General features: G+C 42.5%; 2 protein-coding genes across 3 annotated transcripts in view; one reads left to right on the top strand and one right to left on the bottom strand.

Annotated features, from left to right (window-relative positions):
- The window catches only part of PHKB (phosphorylase kinase regulatory subunit beta), a 225,746-nt gene extending 214,089 nt beyond the window's left edge, over positions 1-11,657 (bottom strand). For both annotated transcript variants that reach the window (XM_023514768.1, XM_012806835.2), the window contains exon 1: positions 11,564-11,657. In XM_023514768.1, the coding sequence (XP_023370536.1) occupies positions 11,564-11,639 (76 nt within the window). In that variant the 5' untranslated portion in view covers positions 11,640-11,657. The remainder of the gene's footprint in view (positions 1-11,563) is intronic.
- Positions 11,658-11,789: 132 nt separating this feature from the next.
- The window catches only part of ITFG1 (integrin alpha FG-GAP repeat containing 1), a 277,437-nt gene continuing 276,073 nt past the window's right edge, over positions 11,790-13,153 (top strand). The window contains exon 1 of the mRNA XM_003792524.3: positions 11,790-12,156. Within this exon, the coding sequence (XP_003792572.1) occupies positions 11,949-12,156 (208 nt within the window). The 5' untranslated portion in view covers positions 11,790-11,948. The remainder of the gene's footprint in view (positions 12,157-13,153) is intronic.

Raw genomic sequence — 13,153 nt, 5'->3', positions numbered from 1 at the left:
TGTTCCATGAGAGGATCTCAGGTCTGTATGAAAATTTGGAAAGATCATTAATTGAATTATTTTAGAAAGAAGTTCAAGCACAGTAAGCACAATCTTTTTTTCATTTCTTTCTTTCTTTCTTTTTTTTTGAGACAGAGTCTTACTCTGTCACCCTGGGTAGAGTGCTACAACATCCACATAGCTCACACCAAACTCAAACTCTTGGGCTCAAGTGATTCTCTTGCCTCAGCCTCCCGAGTAGCTGGGACTATAGGCACCTGCCATGACATCCGGCTAATTTTTCTACTTTTAGTAGAGATGAGGTCTCACTCTTGCTGAGGCTGGTCTCCAACTCCTGAGCTCAAGGAATCCACCTGCCTCGGCCTCCTAGAGGGCTAGGATTACAGGTGTGAGCCACCACACCTGATCTTTTACTCCTTTTGGGGGGGGAGGGGTCAATATAAGTTAGTGTGCCATGGAAGTTTATAGATTCTAGTGTGCCATGAAATAATAAAACAGGTTGAAAAACACTGATGTAAGGTCAAGTTACAGATGAAAGAGAGAAAAAGAGAGGCAGTATACTATTATCACTTGAGATGTGCCAAACTTCTGTTCTGAAAATATAACTGTAAATACCTATATCAGAACATTTGGCATCAAAGCACAGTAAATTCAGAGTTGAGTCCCTCACCCTGGACTTCTGAAGAGGTAGACTCGCACAACTGCTATTTGGTCACATAGATAGAAATGCACAGAACATATTAAGAAAGCAGGGGAAAAAAAATAAGAAGGAAATCATCCTCAAACAGAGGCCTTAAAAGCTCAGATATGAATTATAAAAAACAAACAATAAGCTGCCCTGCAGCTGAAACCCCATGGAAAGAAGAGTCGACTGACTGAAGTCAGAACAAGCCAGCTTTATTCTTTTTCACATATTGATGATTTATAACTCTAATCAATTACCAACCAAGGTTACAAATTTGATGTAACCACATTAACTTAAATATGTAGGAAATTCTCCAGTGTTCTGTTAGAGGAAGATGGAATGTCATAAAGAACACATCAAGCACTTCATACAAGTGTGTTTTCAAAGCAAGCTAGCACATGTACCATGGACTGTGCATAGTCCCAAATCTCAGGCTGGCCCCTGTCAGGCTCTAGTCATAGCTTTAGCAGCTAGACTTGATCTGTCATACAAGTAACACCAGGAGTGTTCGTCTCCATGACCAGAGCCTCTACACCCACAAATTTCAGTCCCGAACCATAAGACTATACTCTGACATGGCCCAAAAGAAGAGCCATGTAAATGGTGTGGAGTTATTGATAACTAAAGGAGTAAAATAATCATCTTTTTAAAAATTTATATAACAAATTAAAAATTAATAATGTATAATGCATGTGCTATCCAATAAATGGGAACCTACACAAATGATCAATTTCAAATATATACTGAAGATTCCTGGATGTTGATCAAAGGGTAAAAAGCTTCAGTTAGACAGGAAGAATAAGCTTTAATGATATACTGCACAGAATGGTTACTATAGTAAATACTGCATTGTTTACTTCAAAATTGCTAAAAGAGATTTCAAATGTTTTCACCACAAAAAATGTAAGTATGTGAAGTGATAAGTTTGTTAATTAGCCTAATTTGATAAACTCAGATTGCAAACACATCAAAACATATTATATCCTATAAATACACACAATTATTATTTGTCAATCAAAAGTAACATTTTAAAAAAGAAGATTCTCACTGAGGTTTTTGGAAGTCATTTACTGTTTAGGTACCACATCTGTTTGCTTATACAAAGAAAACCTTGAGAAAATTTGTGTACTACTAACTGAAAGAAAAAAAAGCTATGAAATCAAGAAATTATTATAAAAATGAAGAATGATTTTTTTAAAGGACTAAGAGGCAGTCATATTTTTGCTGATAAAAAAAAAGTATACAGGATAAAAGGGAAAATAAAATAAAAAGTGACAAATTTTCACCTTTTTAAAACTATTTCCAATCAAGGCAGCCAAGGCCTAATGTAAGAAAAATGAGAACAAGTATGAATTTATTAAAAAACATCACAGAAAGTTACAGTGAACTATCAGGAAGCATTTACCAATTTTGCAAGACTAAGTCTGTAACATATATAGTTCCAATTTTCTGTTGTTTGTTTTCTAATCAGGATCTGAAAACAGATGCCCCTCCAAACCATAAGACATGTCCTAACTACCTAAGTGTTTGTACCTTTTATAAATCACTATTTTTTAACAAGTCAGTCAAATGTCTATAGTAACCTTCAGCCTGAATCAAGCCCCTCATGCAGCCCTGCAGATGATTCCTCAGAAACACAAGGTCGACACGCCATTTCAAATTATGGACAGATTACGGTCATGATATTTTACTATGGAAACACACGGGAAATTTTCCTATGTTAAATGGGCCACATTCTAAAAGTTATTTTGTGGAGTCAAAGATATGTTGTGAATGGTAGATTGGTTCTAATGTGTAATCAAGGTGGCAGCACTTTCTGAATCCAGACTGAATTCTTATCTGTGCCTTCACAGCCAAGGACTGAGTGTCTCATGCACCCTGCACTGCACTAGGTTAAATGCAGTCACATAACGCACACTTCACGCGTCTGCTCCCAGCCTTCTCATCACTTTCCTCTAGAGAGAGGACGTTGATAAAACATTAATTGGGTCTCATAACTTCATACTTTCAATGGCTTTCCCCTCCATTTATAACTAAATCCAAACCTCCTCAAGGCTCCAAGACCCTGCCCATCCTAGGCTCACCTCTGCCCTGTTCCTGTCATGCACAACGCTTTGTTCACAGTGGCCTTCTCAGTGCTTCCAAATACCCAGTTCCATCAAGCCCCAGAATCTTTAGCTTGGAAACTGCTCCTCATCCATCCTGTCCTTTGATTCCCATTTCCTCCTTCAGTTTAAATGTCATTTCCAAAGAGGGCCTCCTTGAAGCTTCCCGGCCCCAATCCTGCAGAAGACGGAGAGCTGACGAGTGGTGGTAAGAAAGGGAGCAGCAGGGCCAGCTCTTCAATGTGCAAAAATCCCCCAGGCAGCAGCTTGTGTGCAGTACACACTGGCTACAGAGGGCATCACAGGAGTTGACACCACAGGCAGCAAGGATCAGCAGGCGACAACTAGGAGTCCAGCTAGAAAGGGAGATTCTACACCTGCAGAAGCACTGGTCACTTGAGCTACACACAGTTCCACCAGGCTATGAGCTCTCTGAGACTAGTATTAGGTATTACAAACTTCTTATGACATCGGGAGGTCCGATAAACACCAGCTGGTTTGAAATAAGTGACAGACAGTGAGCTAGGATGCAAACAGTGGTCACCGCTGTTCAGCTGTGAGCACCAGGCACGGTGTGGTCACCACCGTTCCTCCGTGAACACCAGGCACAGTGTGGTCACTGCCGCTCATCTGTGAGCACCAGGCACAGTGTGGTCACTGCCACTCATCTGTGAGCACCAAGCACGGTGTGGTCACTGCCGCTCATCTGTGAGCACCAGGCACGGTGTGGTCACCGCCGTTCCTCCATGAAGACCAAGCATGGTGTGGTCACTGCCGCTCATCTGTGAGCACCAGGCACAGTGTGGTCACCGCCGCTCATCTGTGAGCACCAGGCACAGTGTGGTCACTGCCACTCATCTGTGAGCACCAGAACGATGGGTGATGGGGAGAGGGAAGGCAGCAGTGGTGAGGGGCAGAGAGGCTCACTAGCTGATGACTCTGAGTAGACGACTTCACTTCTGTATTTTGCTTTTTTTCAAAAAAGTATAATAATAGTAACTAAAGAATAGATTGTTATGTGATTTAGATGTAGGATGCTTAGAACACTGCTTGTCACATGTAAGTACTCAAAGATTAGCTGCTTAAAAGGTCGTCACTGCTGTCATCATTAGCATAAAAATAATTTTTGTTATTATCAGGACTACTACTAGTACCAGTAGCTACTTTATAGACATTATTTCATCTTCAAAAAAGCACTCATGAGGGACATACTATTAATATTATCTCCAGAGTATGATCAGGAGAGAGAGAAGTGCACACCCCAGTAAGGGCCAACACAGCCCTGAAGCCCAGCTGCAGGAGTTCAAAATTGTAGAACCACCACATTATGACACTATCTTTCAAAAGTGGCAGGAGAGACTCGGTGTGGTGAGTAACAGCATTTTCTAAGGAATATCATTTACTGACTGTTACATTCCAGCCACTCTTCCAGGTTCTGGGATTCAGCAGTGAATAAAACAGATTAAATCTCTGCTCTCATGTAGCTTATACTTTAGTAGAGGAAGACAGACAAGCAAGCTATGACAGACAAAAATATCAAATAGTAAGAAGTATACTACAGAGAATTAAAATTAAGAATGATGTGTCTGAAGGCTACTGACATTGGGCGGGCAAAGAAAGCATTTCTAGGGGGGGTAAGTCTAAGACAAGAACCTAAACGACAGCCAGAAGGAACAAGCCACCCAGTGGCAGCATCAAGGGCTTCCCAGGCAGAGGAAGCAGTGACTCCAGAGAGTCCAACATGCAAATGAGATGTGTCTCTTGGATCCAGGACAAGGCAGCAGGCCCATGTCAGAGGCAGGCCAAAACCAGGTCACCTGGGCTCTGCCGCCCAGGGGAAGACAAGGTGGACTTTAAGCGGCTGCCATGAAGGATACAACAGGAGGATTTTAAGCAGGAAAGTGACATGAGTTGACTTAAGTTTTTTAGAGTCTTCTCACTGCTGGGAAGAGAACGTGGGGACAGGAAACCAAGGTATTTCAGTCTCTAGACTGGAGGAAGAAGTGGCTCAGACTAGGAAGGCAGGAGGACAACTGGAGAAAAACAGACGTGATATGTGTTTTAGATAAATAAAGTGGAACAAATTCACAGATTAACTCAATGAAATGGTAAGAAGGAAGTAGCACCTGTATTTTTAGCTGGAGCAACGTGGAAGAATAATGGTTTAATGTGCTAAAATGGAGAACATCTAAGGAGGAACACCTTTTGGGCGCAGCAACAGGAATAGAAAGTAAGAGTCTGGTTTTGGCCAGGTTATATTTGAAATATCCACACACAAATATATACATTTTGAAATTCTCAGTAGGTACTCGGACCAGAGGCAGGCATCCTGGGGAGTTCTTACACTTCTCTGATTTCACAAAAAACTGAAGAGAAAACAGCTAGAGAAAAATACCTTGTACAATGCACAATGTGAGTAGTGGGTAATCATCTAAAGCAGGGAGACAGCTGACATGTTCTTCAAGAAACCATTGCACTTATGAAGCTACACTTTTGCTGAGCATAAAGACAGAGTCAAGTTTAAGGTTAATGAGATTCATGCCGAAAGAGTTAAGGAGCATCACATGGCCTCTACTTCCTAAATCTCCTAAGATTACAAGGAAGAGCTAACAGATCTGAGCGCCATCGGGATACAGTTTATGAGTGCTTCTGAAACTTCCATCATACACAAAGGGAACCCACTACATACCCCAAACAAGACAAACATGTCTTCTAAACATGTGTGTATACAATAACAACTGCTCTACCTGCTGGCTAATAGGAGTTACCAGAAAAACTGTCAGAAACAACTTCTTTAAAGTTGTAGTGTTTATTAATAAAAATGAGAGAGACTTAGAGTAAAATTAGTGCTAAGTTTGCAAATTGGAATGATCTATTAAATAGCACAGTTCTATTATTATTTGATTCTCGGCAATCTGATTCAAGCTAATGTTTTCTTAATCAAATGACTACTTTGATGCTAGACAGCAAAATGAGACAGAGGTAATCACATCAGTATGTACCGAAGCCTATACTCTTTAACACACATCAACAATATAAAAGACATATCCTAGGAAAGAAATAATTTTATTTAGCAATTACTAAATACCAAATGTTTTGCATATAATATCCTGTTTAATCCTCACCATAATCTATAGAGCAGGAAGGTGAGTCTCAAAAAGATGTAAAGTAACTTGCTCAGGATAAAACAGGTAGTAAACAACAGAGCCAGGACTGGATTGGGTGTAACTGAGCACAAATGCACACACTTCCATCAGGCCAAGAGGACTTCAGTCCACAAGGGCCCAGCAGCCTCGGGCCTGTGGTCTCTTCAGGTCACAAGAACCTTTCTGATCAGTAAACAGTCAAATTAAGCTAAAAACAAGGCCACTGTATAAATGCCTAAAAAGGATAATGTCAGATAATCTAAAACAAAAAGTTGAATTTTGACCAAAATATACAATAAAACTTTACCAGGCACTAGCATACTCATCACATCAAATAAATAAAAGAAAATTAATCGAAGAATATAAAAAGAAACAAGTAAAGGGAAAAACTCAAGTCACACGTTGAAACCCACTTTACCAGATTCTGATAAACGCAGGAAGTCAAGGTAGAGATAGCTGGTGACTCACCTAAAGGAGGAGCATTTCCTTAACATCCTTGTCATCTAAGAATAAAGCAAATACGCCCCACCATTTTCTCATCATCACAGTATGCTATAACCATCACTCCAGATAAATGAACTATAAAGCCCAGGTGATTGTTACAGCTGATCAATTCTGCTAACTTACCGTACATATAATCACAGTGGTCACATGGGTGGGAAACAGAAGCACTCTGACACACTGAATGCTACATTCCTTCCCTAATAATTATTTATTTTGATTGTTTAATTTCTTCATAAATTTATGGTCTTATACATTTTAGTCCAAGGTTCTTTAAAGATAAGTAACCATGGCTACCTAGACCTCTCAATTTAAGCAATCAAAACATATTATAATCAACCACAGCACACACAGAAATGCAAGGCTCGTGCTAAATCCAATGAAGAGTCACAACAAAGAAAAAGTAAAAGGCAGAAACATCTAGGAGGAATGAACAAATCAGATACATTGAAAACTAATTTTTAGCACTAGGGGATACTGGCCAGACAACAGTACCAGTGAAAATCTCAGCTGTGAACCCAGGCCGTGATTTCAATTTACTGTTAAATGAAATCCTGCAATAAAACACTCTCCTACAATAATATCCAAGGAACTACAACAGAGGAAAGCAAATCATTTCCACCATAAATTCAGTATTTCTAAATTAGTAAATAAATTACAAATGCAAACCACTTGGGCTATTCATTATTTTAACAGATAAGAATTTTAAGTATTAAGTATTATCTCTTTTCAGTCTAAGTTTTGCTTAGAGAAACTTCATAAAAAGTGTATTAGAAATAACTTATAAGGAATCATTCTTTAAAATGAATTATAACACTGAAGTTTAATATTTTTCTACTTTGTTTCTTGGTTCTTTCCATTTCAATTTAACTATAGGGTACTGGAAAAGTTTCTTGCATATGCCTTTAAAAACTATGTAATGGGCAGCACCTGTGGCTCAAAGGAGTAGGGTGCCGGCCACATATACCAGAGGTGGTGGGTTCAAACCCAGCCCTGGCCAAAAGCTGCACACACACACACACACACACAAACCCTCTATGTAATGTTAAAGCACAGTTCTTGAGTTTAAAAATTTTCAGGACTGTTGAGGCAAAAAGTATGTTGCAACCCCTAGGGCCCTGGTCTTGGTCACCACACGAAGGAACCAGGTGTGACACGGATTAGAAGTACAAGCTTGTGGGAGACAGGCTAACCTTAAGTGCAGGGTAGCCCAGAGCCCCCTCCACAATGGCTATTAAGGTTACACACAACAGGTGTAGAGAGTTAAGGTAATTATATACACAACAGGTGTGGAGAGTTAAGGTAATTACATACAAGGGCTGCACCTGTAAGGATTGCCACATGCTTTTTCCTCAGGTGTTCTTTCCTCACAACCCCCATGAAGGAGCACCAAGCATCAATCTTTAACACCTGCTTACTTGTGAGTGACCGGGAAGCACTGAGTTATTTGGGGGATTGCCCCTAAGTCACAAAACGTTTCGAGGCTTACAAGGAGACTGTCCTGTTCTCAGCGTTTCCTTTTAATAAGAATCAGTAACTGTGCTTTGCAAGCATGGCGTCCATTCCTCTACAAAAGTATATCTTAACATTCTATTTCTCCAGTCCTACTGAATGACTTAGTACTCAAAATCCAACCAACTCTAAGTAGCAAAGCCAAGATAGAAAACAAAGCCTGGTGCTTACTTAGCAGGAAGAAAGAAAACACGGTGCCGTGATCTATGTCCTGCTGTTCTTTCCGCTCACAGGCACTACCAGGAACCAGTCTGCATTGCTCCATACGATACTTTGTCATTTAGCAGACGACAAATAAAGACAGCAACCATTTTCATTCCTCAAAGTGTAACTTTTGTTTTCTCCCGTTTGATTCTTCCTCATGCTGTTTCCTAATTCTTTACTTCAAGATTTTCTTCCTCCATCTTGTGAGACAGGTATGAATGGAAATGAAAGGGAAACCACTTCTGAATTGCTCTCATGAAGCTGAGGAGCTTTGGCTCTTTTGGGCATGCTCCTTCATGTTTACTGTTACTGACTCCTGAGGCTAGAATATCCTGCTTAAGACACTTTAGGGATAAAGCAGCCTCTTAGCAACAGGCTTCTCCCTGTTCTGACACAGGTTTTAAATGGCCCAAGGTAGGTCAAAACCTACAGAAAAGGGCCGTAAAGACTGTCTTCATTTCAGCTATGCAGCCACTTAACAAAACCTGTTTCATCTTCTCTTCTCTATAATGAGAATTATACAAGGTCATTCCTAGGTCCATGAACTACTCAGAAATTGTTTTCAAAATCACATACACTCTATTGGGGAGCAATTCCGCAGCTTTCATCTAGGTCTCAAAGGGAGGTGCATCAACACAGTAGTCTAATAAGCCACTGTGCCAACATGTTCCCTAGCCCTTAAACCAAGAAGCCATGGGACAGAGCCCAAAGCACATGGCCTTGAAACACAACAGTCTCAGGACCTGGGGCAAGTTGCTTCTTGTCTGTGAAAACGCATAGATAGGGAGAAGATGAAGAGTAGATGAGTGGGATGTTGACCAAAAATTTCTAATACTACGTATATAAAAGTTATTCCCACTATGCGAGAAGACAAAAATCATTTAAGAAAGTACTTTATGTACCTGTTTGAAAATTAAGGCTCCCAGACAGTAAGGAACTGCCGCTAGTCAAACAGCTTGCCAACATCCTCTGTCCTTCTCATGCCCCATACAACGAAACATAACAGTCCACATTCAGAATATAATGCAAACCCAAGGCTAAAAGTAGCAGAAATGGAGCTTAGGCTTGGGCCCACCAAAAAGGAAATGAAACCAAAATCTTATCTTATGGGTGACATCAATCTTCAAAAACATAAGTATTTAAAATTACCAAGTGACCCTTTGGGGGTCTATACACTTACCAGACCTTAAGAAAGCTGGTGGAGAGGAGACGACTGCATCAGGTGAGCTGGCCATTTCAAACTGTTGACTCTAATCATAAGCATCGCAGGCTAAACTACAGCAATTTTAACACTGTTTAGTGAAGGTTAGAAGCAATCAATGTTAGATTAATTGAAAGCAGTGTGAGCAGTTATTAACATGATGCAGTATGCAACAAAGGCAGTAATTGAGGATCATTATAATTTTATTTTCTCTTTTATGACTTGAAAATTTGATTTTCTTTGCTTTGATAAATTACGTTTGCCTATAAAGATGAGGCAGGAAATATATAATACCCACTTATTAAACAGAGTAATATCCTCTCAGGGCAGTGAAGTGATTATGCTACTATGTAACAATGCTCAGAACTCTGCAGAGGAGTCTCTACCCAGTCAGGTGGGCCCACTTTCAAACAAACCTCTGTTTACATATTCTTCTAAAACGTAACAAACAGAATTAAATTGATTGTTTTTAACGATACAATTAAATGATTCACTCAAGAAATTTTATCACCTATACTTCATAGAGTTATCAGAACAATCTAAAGCCTCAAACATTACTATTAATTTGGAAGAATGAGTTCAACTGGTATTTCTTTTTACTACCACTATGTAACCATATAGGGAGCATCCAACATGGATGCTGTGCATTTAACTATTTTGCAAATGAAACTAGATTTAAGAACTACATTCAACAACAGTTAAATAGAAGTGAAGTTCTCAAAGGTTACTGTCACAACATGTATTTCAGAAAAAAAAGTAAAGACTGGAGAAGAAAATAAACTCTAGGTGCTCATTAAAGGAAAAGAGAAATGGTAAAAATACACACAGGGGGCAGCACTCAGTGCCCTGTAAGAAAACTCAAGTTTCTCTCCTTTTCCAGACATAATCAATCCAATAACTTTTTATAGCTCTAATAGCCACATTGTTAGCAGCCAACTCAATATTTCTATATGACACAAAATTTAAGAAAAAAATGTGAAACAAATATACACGTGACTCTTTCAAGTAACTATTAGTCTATTAGTTCTAACGTACACTAAGGACTATTTTTGTTAAAATAAAATTCTGTCATAGATGGAGTTTTACTATCACACTAAATAAATGCAGAACATTTTTAAGGTATAAAATAACAATGTAATTGGCAACAAAGATGAGGTATGTGATTTACGAAAATAGATACTTTGTCCAAGTTAACAAAACAGTCATTATGCAGACAGACAACTGAACACTTCATAAATGGGAGAAGCCCAAAACATAATAGGGGCACATGAAGAAAAAAAAAAAAATCTCTTAACATCAACATGAATCATTTAAGTTTTCCCAGGCAATGCCTTCTACGTCCTCCAACAGTAACATATAATTCTCCAATCCTTTAAAAAGGCAAGTCCTTAGTTGAAGACTTGTCATTTCACCACTTTTCCTGTTTATGGTCACACTCTTTGGTCAATATTATACCCAGACAGGCAAAATTAAGGGAAGTTTCAATTCCAGCTCCCCGAGGAGTTATCAAGCTACAAGTGTTAACTTTAAAAGTCGTGACTGTGCAATTTGGACAAGTCAGGGCAGGACACCTGAACCGTTATAAGCGTCTGCACTGGAGTCTTCTGACCTGCTTGGCCTTGGACTTGGCAGCCACAGGTGGAAACTAAGCGAACTCGGGCCACTTGCCTAGGGAGTGGGCCTGCTTCTTTCTGAGCCCTAACTCCGCTCAAAGTGACCCACTTCGTGACCTGAGGCCTTGTCTCTCTCAGTTTCTGCCACACAGGTAACCAGCGACAGCAGAGAACTACTGGGGAATGTAAAAGGAGATCCAGGGAACGAGCACCCGCCAGCTTTACAGGGTCAGGGCACAGTCCCATTCGACTTCCTCGGATAAAGCTGTCTGTACAGAGGCACATCTGTAGGCAGGACACGCTCCCTTTCCCAGGAACTTGTCGCCGCCTGATTTCTAAGGGGAAAGTCTCGGAGGGAAGTTGGGACCGCCTCCTACTTGCAGAGGGGTACACACGACAAACTAGAGTTGGAAAACACACGCAACAGTGGAGTTGGGACAGTCACCTAATTTTCAGAGATGAAGGGGGGACCTGAGGAAGAGGCGCGGACGGCCGCCCAGGGAACATATGGGGGGCGCAGCTCTTGTCCACGACCCCCACCCGCCTCCCGCCCACGGTGCTTGAGGGGTACTGGGAGGCGCCCCACTCAGCCAAACCTGAGCGCTTGGTCCGAGCTCTTCGCTCCAAGACCTTCCAGCTCACTTCGGTCAAGAGTCCCGCAGCCCCCGCCATCGCGCTCTGGCCGCCGCCTCAGCCACCACACCCGGGGCGGCCTGTCAGCAGCGTCCGCCCGGCCCCGCCCCCCGCGCGACACTGTCGAAAGGTGCGCCGGCCGGAAGTGAGCGCGAGAGCGAGTTTGGCCCTATCCCCACGGCCTCTCTAAGCGTCAGAAGAGCGGGCCTAAGGCAGAGTAAGAGTGGGGCCGCCGGCGGCTCGGACGCGCACCGGGGCTGAGCGCCTTCTGGCTCGGCCGGCGGCGCCGTGCTTTGCGGCTGCCGTCAAGCGCGGCGCTGGGCCGGAGGGCGGGGGCGAGGGGCTGCCATGGCGGCGGCGGGCCGGCTGCCGAGGTCCTGGGCGCTGCTGGCGCCGTTCTTTGCCGGGCTCGCGGTGCTAGGAGTCGGGCCGGTCCCGGCGCGGGCGCTGCACAACGTCACAGCCGAGCTCTTTGGGGCCGAGGCCTGGGGCACCTTGGCGGCCTTCGGGGACCTCAACTCCGACAAGCAGACGGACCTCTTCGTGCTGCGGGAAAGTCAGTGCTTGCCGGGCCCTCCCTCTGTCCGCTGTCCGTGTGCCTCTCCCGGTGTTCCCCACACCCTTTGCCCAGATGGCCAGTCCTCCAGAATTTCCTGGTCCTTCTTTCCCAGCCCTGTGGCCTTTATCTCCATTATTCCTGACAGGTGGCTCTTTTTCTCCACCTGTTCCAACCTTAGGTCCTGACCTGACCACCTCACAGTTTGACCTACCGTCCCTCACCAAAAGCCATGCCAGCGCCCCAGTTTTTTTTCCAGAGAACTCCTCTGCTTTCGCCCACGCACCCCCTTCCTCCCAGTGGAATCACCTGCCTTCCCCAATCCCTTTGTAGCTTGTCTGTGCGTTCGCTCCCCAGGTTCCTTTCTCTTCTGCTTTACTTCAGTCTTCCTTCCCCTTTGATGAACAGGAAAAGATGCAACTTGATCTTTTTTTTCTTCATAGAGAATTTCTCCCTGCCTCCCCATTTATCTAATTTTTCTGCCCCTTCCTTTGTCAGGGTACCAGCTTTCTTTGAAGCTAGTGTGCCCTTCCAAGGCCCTAGACACTTAAGCAGCTCACACAAGCATTTTGCAGAGACTACTGATATACCTAGAGCCTCGGTTGGGAAGAATTACCCAACAGCAGACTCTCCTCCTCCTGAACTGCCTTTTTTTGGTCTATGTACACGTTCCTCACCTCGTCATTTTGGCAGACTGGAACGCACCTGTGCTTTCTTTGCCACTTATGGTTTTTAAAAGTTGTTTTGACCATAACTAATTCCAGATGGTCCTGATGCTGATTGTGAGCAGTAGGGTACTGAGCTTTCTTGAGTACCCACAGAGGCAGGCGCTGCATAAAGGCCAAGTTCACAAAGGAAAGAAGAGGAAGTGTAGAGCTTAGAGCTTGACTGACAGAATCCTGAACCAGACTTCTGTGGCCCTGGTCAGAACCCGAGGCCGTTGGGTTGGGCCCTGGATATTTTCCCAGTCTTTGTATGACTCCAAACCTGTAGCTAC

This window comes from Otolemur garnettii, unplaced genomic scaffold, assembly GCF_000181295.1.
Source record: "Otolemur garnettii isolate 467f Iridium unplaced genomic scaffold, OtoGar3 scaffold00058, whole genome shotgun sequence".
Taxonomy (NCBI): domain Eukaryota; kingdom Metazoa; phylum Chordata; class Mammalia; order Primates; family Galagidae; genus Otolemur; species Otolemur garnettii.
This window is presented reverse-complemented; position numbering and strand designations above follow the sequence as displayed.